The 24,610-nt window shown below is 45.1% G+C and overlaps 1 protein-coding gene across 7 annotated transcripts in view; it reads left to right on the forward strand.

The window, feature by feature from the left end:
• Fbxo16 (F-box protein 16) overlaps positions 1–16,402 on the forward strand; it is a 79,416-nt gene extending 63,014 nt beyond the window's left edge. For 2 of the 7 annotated variants that reach the window (XM_008828126.3, XM_029561129.1), the window contains exon 8: positions 15,652–16,401. In XM_008828126.3, coding sequence (XP_008826348.1) covers positions 15,652–15,828 — 177 coding nt within the window. In that variant the 3' untranslated portion in view covers positions 15,829–16,401. Of the gene's footprint in view, positions 1–14,601; positions 14,628–15,651 lie in introns of all 7 variants that reach the window. The other 5 variants (XM_008828127.3, XM_008828128.3, XM_029561128.1 and 2 more) reach the window with 5 other exon arrangements.
• Positions 16,403–24,610: the final 8,208 nt, after the last annotated feature.

Consider the following 24,610-nt stretch of genomic DNA (forward strand, 5'->3'; position numbering starts at 1 on the left):
CATAATATATGGGACCTAGTCAAGGTGTCCTAGATTCCCAAAAATCACGGCCTGGATGGGAGAAAGCTTGTTAATATCAAAATATCCACTAAAGGGTCATCCAATATCAAAAGACAGCCATTCCAGAGAACAGAGGGTTCGGAATTTTCCCAGATAAACAGTATCTCCAGAGAGCGTGGCTGCCTTCTGGAAATTCTTAAAATGAGAGAGAATTTGGTCAAGGAGGGGCCTCCTCAGATGAAGGAGTCTGACCCATAATAGAAAAGAAAAGGATTAATCCAAAACAAAGACTAATGAGAACCAGACAAACAGGAAACAAAGACTTGAAACCAGGATGACACAGAACAAAAGTGCTGTGCGTTGGGGAATTGCTGTGCATTCGATGGTTGCTGGGGGAGCAACTAGAGTTGACACTAAATCCCCAGAGGCCACAGACTGTCAACCAATCAGATGGAGGGTCAGGGTGTCCCCCGTCCTTCAGCTCAGAGAGCAATACTGTGTCCAGTTTCTCTCCTTTGAGCCCCCAGAAGTCCAGACAGTCAGAACAGAACCCAAAACAGACTCACCATGGGAGGAATCAGAATTGAAGTCTCCAGGCGCCAGACGGAGGACAGAAAACGACAGGAAAACAGACCGAGGGTTTTCAGGGAATCCCGGATGAGCCCCCAAAATGTTCGGGGTCCGAAAAATTCCCTGAATTGACCACCCGGACACTGAATCTCAGTAGAAAGAAGCCCTTTATTGAGGCCAACTGGCTGGGGATACAGACAGTCTCTGGAGCTGTACTGCAGCCCTGAGCAGTAAAAACACAGGGCTTTTAAGCATAAAAACCACAAAAAACACAAAGCAGGGGATTTCTATAGAAACCATATACAGAATAACCAGGAAAAGATTTGAACAATATAGGGCTGATTTCCAGAGCCTTAACCTATACAGCCATTGGCTAGCTTACCTGGGGCAGAATGTCCTTTCTCTTCTGCCCCAGACCATCTCCATAGAAACCATGAATAGATGTACCAGGAAAGGTTTTGAACAATGTAGGGGATTTCCAGGGTTGGGTGGAGGGCAGCTTTTTCTCAGAGGCTAGGGAGGGGTCTGAGGGGTGCTGTCCATCAGTAGAAAGCCAAGAAAACAAAATCCCCTTTGAACAACTCACAAAAATTAAAGAGGTGGACGTCCACGGGCACTGCACCACACGGGTGCACTTACCTACATGCAGGCAATACATGCATACACACAAAATTTAAAAAATAAATTAAAAAAATATTAAAGAGGTGGGTGTTAGATTTCCTGGACCCTGGAATTGAAATCAGAGGACCCTAGCTTTGACACCTTGCTTCATTCTTTCCTTCTGACCCTGTTGAGTATAAAGCATACCCTTTGGTTTCCCACTGGACTTGTCCTTGGAAGTTAGATGTCCTTGCTTTTAGCTGGGCATGGTAGCCCACGCCTTTAATCCCAGCACTTGGGAGGCAGAGGTAGGCAGATCTCTGTGAGTGGGCCTGGTCTATCTAGCACATTCCAGGTCAGCTGGGGCTATAGGAAGACCCTGTCTCAAAAAGACAAAAAAAAAAAAGTCCTTGCTTTCGAGGTCCTATCTGGGCAGAGGATTTCAGAAAGCTGCTTGTTGAGTCTTTAATTACTTGCTTACACTCTTTAATTGCCTTGGATAAGAGGGGCTACTAATTTCAGCCTCTGTAATTACTGTCCTCACCTCTTTCCAGGATCACTTTACTCTCAGTGTCCTGATGTTTTTTTAAATGCTTCTTTGATCTTTCTCTTTTTACCTTGATGGTTCGAATAGGAGAAAAAAGAAAATGTAATTTAGAGTGGTTTGGAGATCCTGTGGTAGAAAGCCTTGAGACTTGAGGATCTCAGGGTCCTGTTTCAACTCTAGCAGTCACTCAATCTCCTGGAGTTCCTGACTCCCCATGCATGAAATGAAAATTTGAATGACAAAACCTTTAAAGAATATTCTAGGCTAGAGGATAGGGACATTGTTCAGTCACTAAAGTGCTTTCCTTGTAAGAATGACCTCAGTTTGATCCCTAAAACCCACAGGAGTGTAGCAGTGGTAGTGTGCTTGTAATCCTGGTGCTGAGTAGGTGAAGACATGTGGATCCCTGGGGCACACTGAGTAGCCAGCCTAGCCTAATTAGTAAGTCCTAGGCCAGTGAGAGACCCTGACTCAAAAAGCAAGGTGGGCTAGAGAGAATGTCTCAGTGGTTAAGAGCACTGATTGTTCTTGCAGAGGACCCAGGTTCGAGTCTCAGTACCCATGGTGTCTAATAACAGTCTGTAACTCCAGTTCCAGAGGAATCCAATGCCTTCTTCCGAACTCTGTGGCCATTGCATGACATGGGTGCACTTACATGTAGGCAATATACTCATATACACAAAATTTAAACATAATAAATAAAATGAAAAAAATAAAAAAAAAAAACCCAAAACAAGATGGAGGACACCTGAGGAACAGCACCTGAGGTTGTAGTCTGGCCTCCACATGCATACATGCATATGTGTGCACACACAACATTCCAGGCTGGACTGTATCTATAGGGTCCCCTGGGTTCCCACTGACTGTGTTCACTCCACTCTCCCCCTTTCCTGTGATCATAGTGACTTTAGAGAGACTATCAAAGATAAACCATTACATTTGCGAACCCATATTTTAAGCCAATAACAATTGTTTTCTCGCTCATCTTTTTCTTTGAACTTTAGAAGATAGGATTAGCTAAAACTGAAGAAGAATTTACAAAACAGAGTTTAAAGTGGTTTCCTTCCTTCAATACACTGATTTCAAATGCTCGCAAACTCTCCACATTGGTTTTATATCTTTTTGGTTTGGATGTGCTGTGCAGAGCTAAAAATTTTCATAGGAGAGATTTTAAATTATTTTATTCAAACGATTAAACTCCAGGGAACTTCCTTTGGAAAGGGTCAGTAAGAATACAAACTTTACATGGAGATGGAATTGGTTTGTTCATGGAGTGAAATGTGGGCAAGTTTCTTAATCTCTCTAAGCCTCAGTTTTTTCATCTATAAAGTGGGAATCAATGATGTCTACCTTGTGAGATTGTTGTTAGCGCTTAAGGGTAAGATATATATTAAGGACTATCTTAGTTTCTTTTCCTGTTGCTTCGATAAAAAACATCCATGCAGAAAGCAATTTAAGGAAGAAGGGGCCAGGCGTGGTAGCCCACGCTTTTAATCCCAGAGGCAGAGGCAAGCAGATATCTGTGAGTTCAAGGTGAGCCTGGTCTACATAGTGAGTTCCAGGCCAGATGGGGCTACAGAGAGACCCTGTTTCAAAAGGACTAGGAAAAAAAAAAAGGAAGAAGGAAGAAGGGGCTTATTTGTATCGCAATCCCAGGTTAAAGTCCATCCTGACAAGACTTACAACATTCAGCAGCTTTTCCAGCCCAGTGTTCCAAACTCTTCCATAGTTTTCCCTCCAAACAGTCCCAAAGGCTTAAGAGCTACACAGTCCAGGTTTATAACAGCAATGACCCCACTACTTGATATCAGTTTCTGACTTTCTTTCTTTTCCTGGTGCTATGATAAAAATACTCAGACAAAAGCAACGTAGGGGAGAAGGGGTCTATTTAGCTAACAGTCCTCTGTGCAGCCCATCATTGTGGGGGAACTTGAAACAACTAATTGCACTAAGTCCACAGTCAAGAGCAGAGAACAGTAAATTAGTGCATGCACACTAGTGCTCAGCTCACCCTTTACACTCTATGCAGTCCAGCATCCTCTGCTCAGGGAATGGTCCCACCCACAATTGAGATGGGTCTTCCCACATCGGTAAACTTAATCAAGACAATCCCTCGCAGATATGCTCAGAGAGCCATCTCCTAGGTGAGTCTAGATTTTGTCAAGTTGACAACCAATGCTAATATATGTTTGTACTCTCCCCCATTAAATACCGTCTTACTTGTTTACTTTCTGAAGGGCACAGAGTAGCAGTCAAATCCCCTAGGCTCAGGACCCAGTACCACTATTTTAGTGGCTTGGAAATTTTACCCAAGGCACTTAAAATTTCTTTGGACTGTTTCCTCATCTGGAAAAATAGAGATAGTAACAAGACTGACTCATGGGGTTGACAGGAGGAGGTAAGGCATCTAACATAGTTCCTAGCTGGAGTGGACGCCCTGTCAGTAGTTGATAATCATGCGCTATGCACGCATAGCACATCCCTAAATCTGAAAAGCCAAAATCTGAAATGTTCTGCATCCTCATTTCACTTCTGGTTGCTGTGGTAAAAAACCCACCAAAAACACCTTTAAGGAAGGAAGGATTCGGGGCTGGAGAGATGGCTCAACATTTAAGAGCACTGACTACTCTTGCAGAGGACCCAGTTTCGAGTCCCAAAACCCACATGGCGGCTATGAACCAGCCTTAACTCCAGTTCCAGAGGAATCTGAAGCCCTCTTCTGATCTCCGTGACATTGCATAACATGGGTACACTCGCATACATGCAGGCAATACACTCATACACATAAAATAAAAATATTAAATAAAATATTTTTTAAAAAAGAAGGAAGGATTTATTTGGCTCACAATTGCAGGTCACAGTTCATCACTGCAGGGATGTCAAGGCAGGAGCTTGAAGCAGCCAAGAGCAGAGGGGAATGAACACGTCTACCTGTTTGTGCTCGCCCCCCTCTACACTACACAGTCCAGGGCCCCAAACCAGGGCATGGCGCTGCCCACCATGATTGGGTCTTCCCACCTCAATTAGCATAATCAAGACAACCCCCCAAAGACATGCCCACAGGCCCCCCTGACCTAGATAACCCCTCATTGAGACTCTTCTCAGGCAATTCTGGATTGTGTCAAGTTGACAATTAAAACCATCACACCCTAAAAGTCAGAAACTTTCTGAGTGCTAGGGAAAATGCCACACCTGACCTGCCACAGTTCATAGTAAAAACATAGGTTTGTGGAAAGTATTCCATAAAATCACCTTCAGGCTACATGTATGAAGGGTATACAAAACATAAATGACTTTCCTGTGTAGGCTTGGGATTACAGATATGCAAATATTCTAAAATCCAATATACTTCTGGTCCCAAGCATTTTAATAAGGATTACTCCATCTATACTAGCAGCAGCAGCAGTTAAAACAAACAAACAAACAAAAAACCCACACTGGATTATGTCCTGAGACCAGAAAATGTGAGGGACAGCTTCTAAGAGGCAGGTGGAGAAGGGACAGCCTTGCACTATGGTGGCGGCCAGGGGCTCCGACCAGTGGACAGGAGTCTTCTGGCTTGTACATTTATTGGCCCCAGGTGTCTTTTCTTTCCTCTTTGCCTTGCCTTCTTGAGTCAGTTTCCATTGTGTGAGAAAGTGGTGTGGGGCTGTGGCTCAGTTGGTAGTGTGCTTGCCCAGCATTCTCAAAAAACCCTGGGTTTTCCCCCAGGAACCACACAAACTGAGCTTGGTGACCCACATCTGTAATCCCAGTACTTAGGAGATGAAGGCAGGAGAATCAAGGTCAGCGTCAACCTTGACTGTACAGTAAATTCAAGGCCAGCTTGGGCTAGAGACCCTGTCTCCAATCAATGAAGTAAACGTCAAGTGTGAACCATATTTCTGTTCCCACATGGCCTCCGCACGACCTCACTCCTGAACACATTTCCTACATTGGCTCCTTAGCACTGTTGTGTTTTCACTCCACACCCCTAGACTGAAGCACACAAAGGTGCTGGACACCCTGGCACCAGTTCTGGCTGTTAACCTCGATGCCTGAGAGGGAAAAGACCCTGCTGAGGATCCCAGGCCAGTGAACTCTCATGACGGACCCTGCTTAGAGAGCTTGGTGTACTTGACCTATCTCGGTGCCTGCTGTGGTATCACTGTACACATAATAAATTACCTTGGCACTTCCTACCAGAGGGCTCTCCCTGCTTCTCTGTCACTCAACAGTTAGACAGGTGCCAAATGGCTGTTTATTCTCATTTAAACCAAAACATCAGACACAAAGTAAGATAAACTTGGAACCCACCAGAAAAGAACTGTGCTTGTGAATTATATATTATTAGTTTGCATATCTGTGATGACTTGTTTTAATCACCATTACCATAGGGCTTAAAATATATATGAATGTGGTTAGCAAGTATATTTGTACACCTCTGTGTATGTATGTGCATGTATATTCATGTTTGTGTACGTGTGTGTACATGTATTTATGTGTATGTGCGAATGTGTACAAATGTGTGTATATTGTGTGTATATATACCTGTGTATGTATATTTGTATGTCTGCATGTGTATTTGTGTGAATGGGTGTATGGTGTGTGTGCGTGCATGTGTGTGTGCATGAGTGCATTGCAGTATTCATTGCAAATCTACTAGAAGCCTGTTTGCTCAGATATGCATGTTTTGAAACAGGAGTTAGCAAGCTGCCCAGACTTTATGGCCTATGCACATTTTGCAGCATGTCTCTGCTTTATTTCACCTAAATAAAGGAGGGCTGAGTGGTGGAGACTTGAAGTCCTGGGTTTAAATTTCAAAACTCCCTCAATTGCCTCATCTTCCTCTTCAGCTGACAGTTTTGCCTCAAGATTACCAAGAACAAAGACACGCTCCAGGCATCTTCATATGGTATTAATGATTTCTTCCCAAGACCTCACTTCTGTTCTCCCCAGAACAAGAGGAGGGGAGGAAAGGGAGCACCCTCGTTATAGGTGCTGACCAAACAGGGCTCCTCTGTTAAATGGCTAGATGGGTCTAAGCAACTTTCTAGGCTTCATGGCAGATAGGAAATGGGGTCCTCCTCATAGAATGGCAGGTGGAAGTGGCTCCGTCCTGGGGGTGACAACAGAAGGGCAGTCCCCCATCATAGACCCTCCTAAAGGAGACCCCTCTGAGTGAGGCCTCCTCAGCTGGCTCCTTGCACTTTGAGTCTTAGTTTCCACTGATGGCCTCAAAAGTGCTACTCAATCCTCAGTGGACACTTAGGTCATCTGTGGGGATGAGTTTAAATTCAGTTTACATGACTCAAACAAAAAAATTGTGCTTTTATAATTTTCAAGTAGTAATCCATGTTTAGATTTAGTATTACATATCACCCCTGAACTAAGAGTCATAATAAAATATCAAAGGGATACAGTTCTTTTAAAAAATGAAGGAGGTGGTAAGTCTTCTACAAAGATCCTTTATTTGACACAGAATCTCACTGTTGACCTGAAACTAATGAACTCAAATGATCCTCCAGCCTCAGCCTCCCAAGCAGCTGGGACTGCAGGCACATGCCACTGTGCTTGGCTGTCACTTTCTTGACCTTTCTTCTCCACACTGCAGACTTGCTGGGAGGAGGGAGGTGCAAATGAATGAATGTGTGCCTCCCTGTGCCCGGCGGCCAGGTATTACAGTTGATGAAGGGTGTCTTCCTGGAGAAGTGCCTGGTAAGCTGCTGGTGCTATTATAGTCATTTATCTTCCATGCCCTGAAATGAAAAAGGAGCCACTGGGGAGGTGTCTTGTTGATTCAACAAGTATTTTGCCAGCATTGAAACAGGCGCTAGGGACACAACCAAGAAAAGAGGCACTTCCTGCCCTGTGGTGGCATGAGGGAAAAGAAGAGTAAGAAATAAGTAGGCATCTGGGGTGGGTGATTGGAACAACATTCATGCCGCCAGTCACTGAGGCTGGAACTTCAGCAGATGTGGTAGATTTGGGGGATGTTCAGGTCTCCAAGGGAACCACTCAGAAGAGCTCTGAATCTAGAGGAAGAGCAGGTAGAGAAGTACAATCCAGCCATGGAAGTTCTACGTACCAATTGCCCAGGAAGTGGGCCGTGAACAGAACCCTACAGAATTCCAGCAATTCATTTGTTGAAATGGAAACAACATGGAGAAATATTACTGAGACTGATTTGTACAAAAAGACCAAACAGTGAGCTCAGGGCATGGAGAATGTTTAGGTGGTGTCAGGGTAAGGCTGAGGGATGACACTGTGATGAGGCTGCCAAGTTAGGGATGCTGGTAAATTATGACTGCTCACACCATCTCCACTTACCAGGAGACAGATGGCAACAGCAGAGATTGGCCTACTTGAAGATCATGTATCTTGGCATTGTTTTTTTTAATATTTTATTTATTATTTTTATGTGTATGTGTGTACTGCCTGCATGTAGGTAAGTGCACCTGCGTTGTGCAGTGCCTGTGGACAAAGGACAGAAAGGCTGTCAGATCCCCTGGAACTGGAGTTACAGACAGTTGTTAGCTGCCAAGTGGGTGCTGGGATTAGAACCCAGGTCTTCTCAAGAAAAGTCACATGATCTTATCCGCTGAGCCATCTCTCCAGCCTCCTTGGCATTGGTTTTAAGAGGAGAATATAGAAAGTATCTCAAAGATCTGCTGAGGAAGGTCTTTATAGGTATTTTCATTTTATCTTAATTTTTAAAAGATTATTTTATGTGTATGTTTGTGAGGCTGTATGAGTTTTTGTGTGCTTTGTATGTGCAGATACCCACGGGGGTCAGAAAAGGGCATTAGACCTCCATAGAACTTGAGTTATAGGTGGTTGTGAGTTACCCAATGTGGGTGCTAGGAACTGAACCTGGGTCCTCTACAAGAACAGCATGTGCTCCTAACTGCTGAGCCATCTCTCCAGTCCCTCATCTTCACTCTTTTTTTTTTTTTTACAAGTTCTCCTCTTTCTATCTCTTTCACACACATGTACATGGGAAAAAAAAGTGATGGTGTTTATAGTCTGCTTCTAAGGATATAAAAAAGGAGAGAACAGCCTGTGTCAGACAAGCTTCTCTCTACAGTAGGCAATGATTAATGCAGAGACTCATAACTAGTCTGAATGCTGAGAATAAGTGACTATTGAGTGAGTGTCTTTAAATAGGACATCTGGATCACTCACATCCTTCAAGGCTGAGGGAACACCATGGAAGATGGGGAGGAAAGAATGTAAGAGCTAGAGGATAGGGAGGAATGTTGTGAAATGTTGTTTTTAGGCATGACATGTTCATTGCTCCCATGAACTTACAGCAGTTGTGATTACTTGCACAAGATGGGGCCATTCAACATTTGATTTGGATGGGGAGGAGCTCACGAGGCCCCATCCCTAGCTTAAAAATTATTCACAGTTGATTGCTGGGGGAGCAGGAGTCATTTTTATTCAGTGATATAGCTGCTGGTAAGTTATCAGTGCTCCAGTAAATAACACCCCCCAAACACCCATGAAGCTTTACTTAAAATCAGAAAGACATAGTAATATTTCTTTAAAACACATGAATGTTGTCCAAGGCTGAGGGACCATCAAAGAAGAAGGGGTGGAAAGATTGTAAGAGCCAGAGGTTGGGGAGAGCTGGAGCAACACAGTGTCTTCTGGATGTGTCAGGATTGCTACCCTCATGAACCCATACCAACAGTAGCTGCCTGCACAAGACCTGCACAAAACCAACCCAGTCAGCATTCTAGCATGAGCATTCTAGAAGGAGCTCATGAGCCCCCACGCGTAGCTGAGGATCTATGGACAGTTGATGGCTTGGAGAGGAAGAGCCAGTTTTCTTTGAGGGTGTGGCTCCTGGTAGGTCAATTGCCCTCCAGTGAACAGCCCCACACTCAAAAGTGTATAGACAGCACAAATTGGAATTGAAGGGTTATTTAAAAAGGGGGAAAAAGAGGGTATGAAATGAGGGGGTGGTGAGGAGATGGCAGTGGATCAGGGAGGAGTTAGGGGGAGAAGTGAGGGGTGAATAGGACCAAAATACATTGTATGAAATTCTCAAAGAGTTAATTTAAAAAGTTTAAGTGAGGCTGGGCATGGTGGCGCACGCCTTTGATCCCAGCACTTGGGAGGCAGAGGCAGGTGGATCTCTGTGAATTCGAGGCCAGCCTGGTCTACATAGTGAGTTCCAGGACAGCTGGGGCTACAGGGAGACCCTGTCTCAAAAAGACCAAAAAAAAAAAAAAAAAAAATAGTTTAAGTGAATGTAAGAGGCAGACGTATTGGGAAGAAAAGGATCAGGAGGAGGAGGAGGGGGATAGGAGGGTGGAATTGAAGGTGAATTGATCAAAATACATGATAGAGATAAATGAAATTGCAAAGAATAGATAAAAATTTTTAAAGAGAAACATTATATAAAATTTCATTGTTTTATGTTTATTCTGTGTATGGTGTACATGTATGTGTGTGTGTTCACATGTGAAATACTTGGATTTCATGTGTTCATTTGTACTTGAGTTTATTGTGTATGCTGCATATACACACAAAGGGTACAAAGCAGCTGGTTACTTTGATTGGCCTTGTACAGGGAACTGGGGGCCTCGAGGACGAAGGTGGGTTCATCAAGCCCTCTACCACCTTTTGAATAATGAATTATGTAGAAAAGTAACCTATACAAAAAATAATAAGCTTCTTTGTAAGAAGGAAGGAAGGGAGGGAGGAAGGGAGGAAGGAAGGAAGGAAGGAAAGGAGGGAGGGAGGAAGGAAGGGAGGGAGGGAGGGAGGAAGGAAGGAAGGAAGGAAGGAAGGAAGGAAGGAAGGAAGGAAGGAAGGAAGGAAGGGAAGGAAACGTCACTGAGGAGCTGTTGGAGAAGCCCATTAAGGGAAGAAACCCATACACATTGAGATTTAGCGTAAACGTGTTTCACCGTGACTTTAGGTGCCCAGCAGTCAAATGAACTACTTGAAATTAGTTCAGTCACCCTGTGAAAATGGGTTCCTTGTTGCTAAGTTTATGTTAGCAAATTATGTTATGAGAAGATGGGAATTTCTGAAGAGGACTGGAGCAGCTTACAGCAAGGTAGTAAAGATCAGTAGGAGACAAAGGGTTAATTATCCCGGTGTTGCTTTAAGGGGTGTTACTAGCCATCAACCACACATGGTCCAGATGCTCTAAGATGAGATGTAGACTACGGTCCAGAGCTCTAAGACTTTCACTATTACTATTTGGTATACTTTCCCTAGTTTCTTCTTAAATCTTATTGTTAGGGCAGGTAAGATGGCTGACTGGGTAAAGGTGTTTGCTGCCAAGCCTGACAACCTGGAACCCATATAGAGGAAGGAGAGAACCAACCTTGCAAGTTGTTCTCTGATTTGCATACATGTGCTGTGGCATCACATACACACATACACACACACACACACACGTACATATATGCACGGGCAAACATAAAACAATAAATATAAATTTTCGTAAAAATAAAAATATCTGTGGCCAGCACCCACATGGCAGCTATGAACCATCCTTAACTCCAGTTCCAGGAGAATCCGAAGCCCTCTTCTGACTTCTGCAGCATTGCATGACACAGGTGTACTCACTTACATGCAGGCAATATACTCATACACATAAAATTAAAAAAAAAAATCTGTGGGCTAGGGAGTTAGCTCAATAGTTAAGAGCACTGGTTGCTCTTGCAGAAGACCTGGGTTCAATTTTCAGCACCCGTGTGGTGGCTAACAACTACCTGTAACTCCAGCTCCAGGGGCTAGGATACCTTTTTCTGGCCTCCAAGGGCATCAGACATGCATGTGGTGAACACTGATACATGCAGATAGTCACCCATACACATATACATGAATATTTTAAAAATACATAAATGAAAAATAAAAATTCTTGTGGTTCATGCTTGTAATTTCTTGAGAGGCTGACGAAGGAGGATTGCTGCAAGTCTGAAGTTAGCCTGTGCTGCATAATAAATTTCAGGCCAGCCTAGGCTACAGTGTAAGACCCTGTCTCAAAGAAACAGTTACAACAACAAAAGGCAAACATTAAAAAACTTGCGCCAGGCAAGAAAAAAAGCTGGTCTGATCATGGTGATGTACACTTGTAATCTAGGGGCTGGGGAGCAGAGACGGGCAGATCCTGGGACTTCCTAGCCAGCCAACCTAGCCTACTGGGCAAGTTCCTAGCTAATGAAAGACACTCTTTCAGAAACAAGTGGGCAGTACCTGAGGAATGACACCAGCGGCTGTCTTCTGACCTCTACATGCACACTCAGGCATGCATACACACACACACACACATCTGTGTGCACCCACATACACATATGCACACACATACATGCACACTCATATATCCATGTGTACCTGCTGTGCTGGATAGCTTTAGTGTCAACTTGACACACCTGGGTTGAGGGGACCTCAATTGGGGAATTGCCTCCATTGGGCCAGGCTGTGGCCATGTCTGTGGGGCATCTCTTGATTGTTGAGTGATGGGGGAGGGCCCAGCCCACTGTGGGTGGTACCACCCCTGGGCAGATGGGTTTATGTTGTATAAGAAAGCAGATTGATCAGGTGCTAGGGGGGCAAGCCAGTAAGCAGCATTCCTCCATGGCCTGTGCTCCAGCTCCTGCTTCCAGGTTCCTGCCCTGAGTTCCTACCTTGGGTTCCCTGATGAACTGTGACCCAGAAGATGTAAGACAAATAAACCCTCTCCTCCCCATGTTGGTACTGGTCAGAGTGGTGTGTCATAGCAATGGAGAAACACACACACACACACACACACACACACACACACACACACATCTTAAACTGAAGAGTCTGTAACTTTGTTTTCTGGGACAAGAAGAAAGGTAGACACAAGGAAACCATCTTCCCAGAACCTCTTGGAAGAAAGAGAAATCCAGCATTCTGAACAGGTGGTGACAACCACAGAGAGGGAGCAGAGGGGGAGCCCCTGGGACCTGCCACTGTGAAGACAGAAGGCTGCTAGGAACCTGCCCAGGCCTGTGGACTGCCCGGGGCTCAGGAGCAAGGGGTTCCTCAAATGCAGTGACAGATAAGCTGTACTCCGTAATAGGATTAAACCAAAGTGTTACAAGCGAGGGAGACAAGCCCATTCCTGTTCTCACCAGAGCCAGGCCTTGTTCTCATTCAGTAGGCAGCACTTCATCCTCATCGCTCCTGACAAAGCACAAAGGAACACCCTAATTCATTCCCTTCCCTTATGCTGATCTGAAAACAACTGGACACAATCAATCTATGGCTTTTTTTTTCTTTTCTTTTTGTGGTGTTGAGGATTGGACTCAGGGCCTCACACATGCTAAAGTGTTCCAGCTCTTTATTTTTCATTTTGAGACAAGGTTAGGCTACGTTGCCTAGGCTGGCCTTGAACTCATTCTGTAGCTCAGGTAGGCCTTGAACTTCGAATCTTCCTGCCTCAGCCTCCTGAGGAACTGGGATCACAAGCCTTCATGAGCAGGCCAGCCTCCACAGAGATCGTCAAACGGCACTGAAAAGGGAAGTTTATTTGCTCCCACTCCCGTCCTCCATACTTTGGCCCTTTCAGCTTAGCCACTTGCTGTTTTAACCCCAGTTTTGTCCATTCTTTTCTGAAAAAAAAAATCATCATCAAACATAGCCTGACCTCCGTAGACAGGCCCCTGCAGAGCCAGTGAAAGACCTCAGCTTTGCCGGCAGGAAGGCCAAGGCTCACAGCCAGAGATGAACACTGGCCAAGTTGGAGGACTGAGAGGGTTCCAGGGATCCCACTGATGGAGAAATCCCAGAGGATAAAGACATTCAAGCCAGGCCTGGTGGTGCACACCTGGAACCCTATTACCTGGGAAGCTAAGAGGAAAGTTGCTGCAAGCACAAGGCTAGCCTGGGCTACATAGAGATGGCTCAGTCAGTAAAATATTCACTGTGCAAGGATGAGGTGTGAGTTTGAGCCCCATCCAGTGCCCGTGTAAAAGTTGGATGCAGTGACATGTGCCTGTAATCCCTGTGCTGGGGAGACAGAGACAGGAGGATCATGCTACTTGCTAGCCAGCCAGTCTGGCTGATTCAGCAAGCTCCAGGCCAGTAAAACCCTGACGCAAAAACCAAGGTGGAGAGCAATTGAGGAAGACACCGGACATCAACACACATGTGCATGTGTATGTGCATGTGTGTATACACACACGTACATATATACATATATATGTATATATGAGATACATTCAAATCACCAGGCATGGAGCCTGGACCACTTGTCTCAGGAAAAAAGAAAAACATTCGAGCTTCTGGGAGAAGGTGGGCCTTGAAGGATGAGTTCGATGTAAGGAGTTCAGGCAGGTCAATGGGGTGAGGCAGGGCTATTCTGGGTAACGCATCCTTGAGTGACAATAAAGGTATGAATTAGCTGGGAAAGAGAATGAGGCAGACGTCACTGGTGATGCCATTTAGGAATCAATAAAAGTCAAAAGTGAGATTTCTTCAAATTTGGAGGAACCCTGCACACATCTGCCAGGGCATTAGATGAACCTAAGAAATGACCCCACATGACCTGCACCTTGCCTGCCAAGGTGGAGTGGGGGCTGGGGGCTGAGGCCAGGAGAGCCTTCTTTGATCTCTTCACAGTTGGAACCAAGGTACAGGCAAACTATTTGCCTTGATTTTTTTTTTTTAACCCCGGTCTAACAATGTAGTCCTGAGTGGCCTGGAACTCACTATGTAGCCCAGACTGGCCTTGAACTTTCAGCAATCCTCCTGCCTCTGTCTCCAGAGTATTGGGATTACAGATGTGTGCCACTGTGCCGCTGTGCTGAAGGGCAAACTTGAAAACATACTTCACCTTCTTTTCCTGTGAGCTCAGCTTGCCTTATCTTTTCCTTTCTCTGTTCTCCCCTCCTCCAATTCCTGCACATGGCCAGATGTCAAGGAGAGAGCCATTGTCACTGTGAGTTTGGGCTGGAATATCAATCTGTGTCATTTGTCTTGTTACAATGGGTGCATGGAGAGAAAGCACGGGGACTGTGTTCCCTGATCTAAGAATCAGAAGTCTTGGGGCTGGAGAGATGGCTCGGTGGTTAAGAACACCTCTGCTCTTGCAGAGGACCCGGGTTTGAATCCCAGCACCTACATGGCAGCTAACAACTGTCTATAACTCCAGTTCCAGGGATCTGAAGGCCTCTTCTGTCCTCCGCGGGCACTGCATGACACGGGTGCACTTACCTACATGCGGGCAATACGCTCATACACACAAAATAAAAATAGTAAATAAAATATTTTTTAAAAAAAGAATCTGAAGTCTCTGGAGCCAGCTGTGACAGTCTGATCTGCGGGAATGTGGCCTATAACTAGCATGCCTTTTCCTCAGAATCATTTATGCATGAAATGAAGATTGTTAATACCTCTCTCCCTCCTGCCCTCTCTCGTGATCTTCTTGAGATTCAAATAAAATGTGGCATGGACTGGGGAGATAGCTCAGTCTGTAAAGTGCTTGCCTTGTAAGCATGAAGACCAGAATTTGATCCCCAGCACCCACATGGGTTATTAAAGCATGCTTGTAATCTTAGGTCTGGAGAGGTGGAGACAGGTGGATCCCTAGGGCCCATTGGCCAACCAGCCTAACCTAATGAAGGAGCTCCAGACCAGTGAGAAGCCTTGTTTCAAAAATAAACTCAGGTCCTCTGGCCTCTACATGCATGCACACACACATGTGCACATACTTATACCCACAAACACACGTGCACACACAATGAAATGTGGTTTGTGAAAGCACTTTGGGGAGTGAAGAATTTATTAGCAGTAGTTCAAGGTGAGGGCTGCATGGGGTGGGGAAGGGGAATTGGGAAATCTCAGTAAACTCCACTCAGCCCTATGATTGTATAATGTTGTTTTATATTATTACAAGAAGTTTAATTGCATAGCTTCCTTTGATGCTTTAATAACCTTCACTCTAATGATACTTTTTTCTCTAGATGTACCTAAGTTCCAGCTCCCCTCCAAAAGCTCCAGTTCATCTCGCCTGGCCTCCTCATCTTCCAGTGGGACCCTCAGCCCCCAAAGCAGCAACTAAAATTCTCATGGAACACCTTCAGACACACCCTGGGCTTCAGTCCCTCCCCCTTGTAGGCTCCAGAACTGAAACGAATTGAAGGAAGGGAAAGGACTTTCCTAGAAAAGGCAAGATGTTCTACATGACAAAGAATTGGATTCTAGCCAACTCCTCCATTAAACTCTCCAAGTTTAAGTGCCTTGTTGTGAATGGTCCTGTGAATCCTACAGTATTTCAGTAAAAAGAACACATAGCAGAGAGGTTAACAAATGCAGAAATTTAGAACTCTGATAATAGGTACCTTGGGGTTGTTGAAGGGACACTTGATGGTATCATTGATAATACTGGGGATAAGAGGCAGGGTCCCAGAAGGAAATGACATGCATCCACAGGGCTCCTTGAGTAGTTTGGTGAAGGAGCTACTTATTACAGTGTCTTAGCATGTTGGGGCTGCAGTGAAAACTGGGGGTTTCAACAGCAGAAATGTATTTCCTCACAGTGTGGAAGGTGGGAGTCTGAGACAAGGTGTCAGCAGGGGTGGTTTTTCCTGTGGTCTCTCTCCTTGGCTTATAAATGGTCATCTTCTCCCTATACTATTTACATGATCTCTTCTGAGTGTCTGCTTCCTAATCTCGTCTTCTAAGTCATTTTGCATTAGGGCCCATCCTAACATCCTCACTAACCCCATTTACCTCTGTCTCCAAATACAGTCCCATTCTAAGATACTGAGAGTTAGGAATTCAGTATGTAGAGTTGTAGGGGACACGGTTCAGTCTATAACACATGATATGGGCAGGATTATGAGAATCAAGACAGGATGTTGTTGCCCCCAGAACTAGCAGTGGTGAGATCATCCCTTTGTTATCTCTTGGACCAAAGAGGAGGAGGGAGTGGGAGAGTAAAGGTCCTAGAATCTGGCAGGAACTGTGGCCATGGGAGAAGGACTGGTGGACGGGATATGTAGTAGGTGGTACAGGGACATGGAGGGAAGCAGCTAAGACCCAACTTTTCTCTCTTGCCGTGCTCCTACACTCCCATCAAAAAACATTTCAAAGGAGGGGCAAAGATGTTTGTTTGAATGACTTTTACAATATGGACATAATCCATACTAAAGACTTTTACTAACCTTGCAACAAAAAAATTACTGTTCATAATGTAGACAAGCTCACTGCTCCTCTTGTGACCTGGGAGTATGACCGTAATCCCTCAGGACCCCTCCTTGCCCTCTACCCAAGATAATGAATGAATGTATGTATGAATGATTTACACATCAAAGTGCTAAAAACTGTGTGCTTTCCTCAGTGCAAACAGTGAGAGAAATTGAGCATGTGTGATGGTCTAGGCTTAGGGATCAAAGGGCAAGATTCTTGATAAGGGTGGCTCCTGACTTCTACTTCCCCGTTTCATGCTGGAGATCCTGTTTCAATTAAAGAACAAGTAAAGCTCCTGCTCAGGAGCACTGTTTCAAGAGACATCTGAAGGAGCAGGCTCTTGGCAAGTTGAGTCCACTCTTGGCCTTATGAATGCTTTGAGTCTGACTGTCTCTTTGTTAAACATTTCAGTAATGTGCCTTAGAAACACTGCAGGTGGTGGCGCATGTCTTTAACCCCAGCACTTGGGAGGCAGAGGCAGGCAGATCTCTGTAAGGTTGAGGTCAGCCTTGGCTACTTAGTGAGTTCCAGGCCAGCTGGGGTTTATAGGGAGACCCTGTCTCAAGAAAAAGACAGAAAGAAAGAAAGAAAGAAAGAAAGAAAGAAAGAAAGAAAGAAAGAAAGAAAGAAAGAAAGAGAAAGAGAAAGAAAGAAGGAAAGAGAGAGAGAAAAAAGAAAAGAAGAAAGAAAAAGAAAGGAAGGGAGGGAGGGAGGAAGGAAGGAAGGAGGAAGGAAGGAAGGAAGGAAGGAAGGAAGGAAGGAAGGAAGGAAGGAAACAAAGACTGCACAAAGGCACTTGGGGTCCAGCCCTTTCATGCTGGCCTTCTGAGGCAAGAAAGTGGAGCTGACAGTGCTGAGCAGTGGGTCTGGGTGGGTCAGTTTAGTTGGGTCAGTGGAGAATAACTGGCATAACAGAGGGAAAGAATACATATCTGGAACCAGCAAGAAAGTTCAGCAGGCAAAAGCTCTTAATACACAGGCCTGATGATCCAAGTTCAGTACCCAGAATCCATGGTAGGAGAGAACAGACTCCTAACCACTACAGGAGTGCCTCATTTCACAGGCATCACATAAACACAATGTTAATAATAATAATAATAATAATAATAATAATAATAATAGAATGCATGACTGGAATTATGGTTGATGTTTAAGTGATTTATATGAGCTTTAGAGTAACTAGAAAATTCTAAGAAAGTCACTTAGCCACTAAGATGTGAATTACACATTCTAAAATAAATCATCTCAGGGTCCCAGAAGTTACTAGGTTATGCAGGATATGTAATTACCTAAATGGGAAACCAAGTGTTGGGTGTTTTGATTTGCCATGACTGGAATTATGGTTGATGTTTAAGTGATTTATATGAGCTTTAGAGTAACTAGAAAATTCTAAGAAAGTCACTTAGCCACTAAGATGTGAATTACACATTCTAAAATAAATCATCTCAGGGTCCCAGAAGTTACTAGGTTATGCAGGATATGTAATTACCTAAATGGGAAACCAAGTGTTGGGTGTTTTGATTTGCCTATTAAGTGACTCCCAAAAGATTCAAGTATTGAAGGCCTGGTCCCCAGCTGGTGAATCCAATAACTGGAAGGTGACTGGATCAGGAGGTCTCTGATGCCATCAGTGGCATGTTCATCCTGAATGAAGGTGGGGCTCGGTTGGAGGAAGTAGATCCCTGAGGGTGAGACTTTGAAGGGTATATCTCCTCCCTGGCCCCTTCCTGTCTTATACTTTGCCTCTTGCCACAAGATGAAAAGCTTTGCGCTAAAGCATGTTCCCTGCCATGCTGTTTTGCCTCATCATGGACGGGCCCAAAGGCAATGGAACCCTCTGGCTGTGAACTAGAACATGTGAAACCATCAGTCAAAATAAATCTTTCCGGGGTCTGGAGAGATGGCTCAGTGGTTAAGAGCACTGATTGCTCTTGCAGAGGACCAGGGTTTGATTCCCAGCACCTACATGGTGGCTCCGAACTGTCCTTGACTCCAGTTCCAGGGGACTCTGACGTCCTCTTCTGACCTCTGCAGCAGTGCACGACACGGGTATACTCACATACATGCAGGCAATACACTCATACACACAAAATAAAAATAATAAGTAAAAATATATTTTAAAAAAACAAAAAACAAAATAAATCCTCTTTGCGTATGTCAGGTATTTTGTCCCAGCACTGAAAAGGATGGCAAACATATTTGCCAATTGTGACACTGAACACTTAGGTCCATATAGATAAGTCCTTATGGTTTGAAACATTGGCCCAGAGGGGTGGTACAAGATGGAGTGGTTTGTGTCCAAATGATGGGTACAGACAAAACATGAGCACACAGCATGACACTGAAGCAACAGTGCACATTGAGATCTGTGTCCTTCCCATAGGAAGGCTTTCCTCTTCCTGGAGCCTGTGTCCTCATGGTCAGCCACAGAGCTGTGGGCACATGGAGAAGCTGATGATCTATAGCTGGACCTGTCTGCCTCTTTGACTCAGGCCACCCTTTCATCATGTCATAAGCCAGTTGAAGTGTGGGCCTTTATTTGAATAGGCCAGGCTGGGATCCACCTTTTGAACCTTCTGGGCCAAGAATTCTAAGAGGAAGAGGCTCATCCAGTACCGGCACACTGCCTTGGGCTGCCTTTGAATGGTTATTCCTGTGTAACAAACTGCCCCAGACTTACTGGCTACAATGAGAAGTTGGTTTTTACCTCATGAAGCTGCAGTTGGGGTAGAGTTCTGGGTGGGGAACTTGCCTCTGATCCCTGATGCGTCTCTGGGCTGTCTCCACAGAGGGCTAAAGGATTTCTTTCCAAGATGCCACAGGGACATGGCTGGACAGTTGGTGCTGACCATCCACTGGGGGCTCAGCTAGGACAGAAGGCAGGGCCTTTGCTTCCCCCATGCAGCCTGGGGCTTCACAGGTGGGGTGAGCCAAATGGACACTGAATCATCTCTGAGGCTCATCTTGGAAGGCTTCTAGCAGCACCTCTATTGTCTCTAGTTGCCAGATGGTCATTCCATTTCAAACATGGAACACAGACTCAGGAGGGCTGGAAGGTTCTGGAAGAACATGTGGGGTTCTGGGGCACCCACAGATACCAAAATGGACCTTGCACAAGTCTTTATGTGCAAATAATATAACATTTGCCTATAATGTTCCCACAGCCTCCTATCATTTATTTATTTATTTATTTATTTATTTATTTATTTATTTATTTATTTATTTATATGTCTGTTTGTTCATTTGTTTTTTGTTTTTAGCCCCAGCTGTCCTGGAACTTGCTATGTAGACCAGGCTGACCTCAACCTCACAGAGATCTTCCTGCTTCTGCCTCCTGAGTACTGGAGTTAAAGGCCTGTGCCACCATGCCTGGAACTGTTTGTCTTTGAGACAGGGTCTTATGGATCCCAGGCTGGCCTTGAACTTAACTAGTTTATGCAACACTGGGGATCAAACCCAGGACCTCGTGCATGCTAGGTAAGCAGTCTACTTCCTAAGCTATATTTCCAGCCCTTCCTTCCCATTTGGTTATTTTTTTTTTTTTCCCTTTTGGTGCTGGAGATTGAACCCAGAGTCTCATGCGCAAGCTGTACCAGGGAGCCACATCAGTAGCCTTTTATACACTGTACACCATGTCTAGATGATGTGTGATTCCTAACACAATGTAATTGTTACACTGTATTGTGTATAAAATAATGTTAAGAAAAAGTACACCTATTCAGTACAGATAAATGATAGAGAGATGATAGATAGATTTTCTATATATATGTAACCACATAGGCCTAACTGTACCATATTACATGTGTGTCAGCAATAGCATAACAATTTTCCTGTGTGTGGTGTGTGTGTGTGTGTGTGTGTGTGTGTGTGTGTGTGTATTTTTAAGTTTTTGTTTTTGAGACAGGGTCTCACTATGTAACCTACCTGGCCTGGAACTCACTGTGTAGACCAGGCTGAATTCATCAGGGATCTACCTGCCTCTGCCTCCCAAGTGGCATGCTGGGATTAAATTTTTTAATAAAAAAAAAAATTGTATGTGTATGAGTGTTTTGCCTACATGTGTGTAAGTGTACCATATGCATGCAATACCCATGGAGGCCAGAAGAGGGCATTGGATTTCCTGGAACTGGAGTTGTGGACAGTTGTTAGCTGCCATGTGGGTGCTGGGAACCAAACCAGCCAGTGCTCTTAACTGCTGAGCCATCTCCCCAGTCCTGAGTGCCAGGATTAAAGGCTGCAGCACCATGCTGGGGCCCAGCACTTTTGTTTTGCAGTTGGTGGAGCCTCAGGATGCAGAACTTACACGTAGGACCTACTGTGTGACTGTGGGAAAGAAACTTGTTCCTGCTTTCAGGGAGCTTAGTAAGTTAGGGAGAAAAGGGGACAGCCACTGCGACACCATGCTCCTGGTACAGATCACCTTCCCTGAGAGCTCAGAGGGCAAGAGACCACTTGGGGACCAGCTGCAGAAGGGATGTCAGCCAACAGGAAGTGGGGTGGGGGAGCATTCCAGAAAGAAGTGAGACCAGGAACTAGCCAGAGATCCAGCCTGGAGCCTGGGAGACTAGTTATGCTGGTTTGCCCAGGCCTGGCTTGGCTTTAGCACTAAAAGACCCACATCCAGGGGCCACAAGTATGTATAGCTGCTCAGTGCTTGCAAGTGCAAGGCCCTGGGTATGATCTCTAGTACTAGGAAGCAGGAAAGGGAAAGGAAGGGAAGGGAGGGAATGGGGATGGAAGAGAGGGAAATGAAGGAAGAAAGGGAAGTCTGAGGTGAGTGTTTTGTAAGCATTTCTTTGTAACTCTTCGTCAACATTCAATACTGGATAAAAGGCCTGTGTTAGGCCTTCTCAGAAGCCTATGGTTGCGTTTTTCTGTTGCTTTCAATGTGAGAAGTCTGAGGTGAATCTTAATTATAGCATCTCCATTGAAAGAAAAGAGAGGAAGAAAAGAGGAGACGAGGAAAGAGAAGGAAAGGGGAAGGGACAGGAGGGAAGGGACAGGAGGAGGAAGAAGAAGGGAAAGGAAAGGAAAAGGACGGAGAGATGAGGTAATGGAGGAGGAGGGGGGAAGGAGGAGGCGGAGGAGGAGGAGGAGGAGGAGTCGTCGTCGTCACCATGAGTTATCTGTGGTACTGTGGATAGTCTATGGGAGCTGGAGCCCAGAAGAGTCAGTCTGGGCTACAGTGAATTTGGAGAGAGAGCTGGAAAATTAGTCAAGAGCCCAAACAGGAAACCAAGCCCTGTCAGGGAGTCAAGGTTTCCCTAGGTATTGAACAGTCAATTAGGAGAGTGACAACATGCGAAGACTTGCATTTAGAGAGAGCTCTGGTTCCCAGATAATTAAGAAGAGAGGCAATACAGAAGGCTGCCCATCACAACTCCTGAGCTTTTCCAGGGAAGGGAGGATGGTGATTTGAACTGAAACAGTGAGAGGGAATGAGAACTATTGGGCTGTAGACCCCATTCAGGAGAAATAGCAGGACTTGGAAATACAGAGGAGATGGTTGACAAGTGAAGAGAGAGCAAACCCCAGCTCACAGATTCCTGGCTTGGACAACTGGAAAAACTCTTGGGGAGTAATTAGGGTGGTTTGGAACCGCCTCCTTACGCTGCCCTGCCCTGGAATGCAAACAGAGCAATAGTTCCCTTCCCTGGAGCTTTTGTTGATTTGAAAGTTATCTTGCTTGTTGTGAAACCTCCTTGGACATCTGAGGCACACCAGTGAAACTCCTGGGAACTGCAGTGTAAGCTGGAGGTTTGTCTAGGGTATGAGAGGGAAAGAGAGAGATAGCCATTAAACTAGAGGCCACATGTGTCCAGGAGGTTTAGTTTCCAGAAGACCCACATGGCAGAGGGAAGGAGGTACTGGCGTCCTCATTTTACAGATGCAGAATTTGGAACAAGGTAACAAGTAGCATGCCAAGCAACCGCTACAAAGAAGCAGCGAAGGCATGTAACTCCCATGGGTTTGACTCCAAAGAAGGCTCTTTTCACTCACAGCTGCCCCTCTGCTACAAGTGTCTCCTTGATTGGTCATCTCCTCACTTCTGCAATGCCTTCAGTCTATCCTCATTCAGTATGTGGGCTGGAAAGAGGGTGGTCCTAGGATGGAGAGTAGAAAAGGATGCAGGTCGGGGGGGATGGGAGTGTTGCCCTTAGCGCTCTCAGAGTGCAGCTGAAGTCTGCTGCTAAGAACAGCCATTGATTGTAAGATAATTTCTCCTCCTCCCCTTCCTCCCCCTCCTCCTCCTCCTCTTCCTCCTCCTGTTTCTCTTCTTCCTCCTCCTTTTCCTACTCCGTTCTCTTCTTCTGTGTGCTCCTCTTCCTCTTCTTCATTATTTGTGTGTGTGTGTCTGAGAGAGAGAGAGAGAGAGAGAGAGAGAGAGGTCTTATGTAGCCCAGGCTGGCCTCTATTCCCTATATAGCTGAAAATGAGAGGATGGCCCCAGAACAGTTTGTAAGAGAATTTCTCAAATCCTTTGTGACTTTTTTCTACGTTGATTATACTTGTAAAACCTTCAAACCCAGAGGACCTGTATAATAACCTTTGTGGGCATCAAGGGGAAGAGAAGTTGCTTTAGGGAAGAAGATGTGTTGGGAGGTAAAACTCAACAACTAGATAGCAAAGAAATGAAATTAGTATGTCAGAGAGATATCTGAGGGCTGGGGTTGGAGCTCAGTGGGAGAGCACTTACCAAGCATGCACAAGCCCTGGGTTCAGTTCTCTGGCAGAGAGAGGGCGGGGGAGAGAGAGGGAGAGAGAGAGAGAGAGAGAGAGAGAGAGAGAGAGAGAGAGAGAGAGAGCTTTGTACCCCCATTTTCGCTGCAGCACTATTTACCTGAGATAGGAAATAAACCTGAGAGCCCATTGATGAATGAGTGAGTGAATGAATAACGAGTATGTGGTATATACACACAATGGAACACTATGCCACCATCAAAAGGCAAAATCAGGGGGCTGGAGAGATGGCTGAGCAGTTAAGGGTGATTGTTTTCAAGTAGGAGGACTCAAGTTCAGATTCCAACCCCCCACATAATAAGCCAGGTGGCCTGCACCTATCTGTAACTCCAGTTCCAAGGCGGGTAGAGACAGGAGGATCACTGGGGCTTGCTGGCTTCCAGCTTAGTTTAGAGATGGTGAGCCCCAGGTTCAGGGAGACCCTGCTTCAAAGGAATAGGTTGAGAGTGATAGAGAAAATCATTTAAAATCCTCTTCTGGCCTCCCTGCACACACACGCATGTGCGTATACTCACACATCCAAGCACATACATAAATAAATAAAATAGTACCTAAGTAAATAAGTCCTAGTGTTCTATACACAGTAGGGTGGCCATAGTTTACAGTAATTCATTATATGTTAACAAAATGTTGCATTTATTCATGTATTTTGGGGGCATACACGTGCCATGGTGCATGTTTGGAGGTCAGAGGACAACTTTGTGGAGTCAGTTCTCTACTTCCATTTTTGTGTGGGTTCTGGGGGTCAAACTCAGGTTGTCAGAATTAAACAGAAAGCACCTTTACCTGCTGAACCACCTTACTGATTCCATTATATGTTTTGCCTGCATGTAAATGCACCGCATGGATGCCAGTAGAGGGCATCGGATCCCCTGGAACTGAGGTTACAAATGGTTGTGAGCCACCATATGGGCACCAGGAACTGAACCTGGATCCTTTGCAAGAGCAGCTGGTGCTCTTAACTGCTGAGCCATATCTCCAGCCCCTGTT

The sequence above is a fragment of the Nannospalax galili genome, unplaced genomic scaffold (genome assembly GCF_000622305.1).
Source record: "Nannospalax galili isolate Female #2095 unplaced genomic scaffold, S.galili_v1.0 scaffold612, whole genome shotgun sequence".
NCBI lineage: Eukaryota > Metazoa > Chordata > Mammalia > Rodentia > Spalacidae > Nannospalax > Nannospalax galili.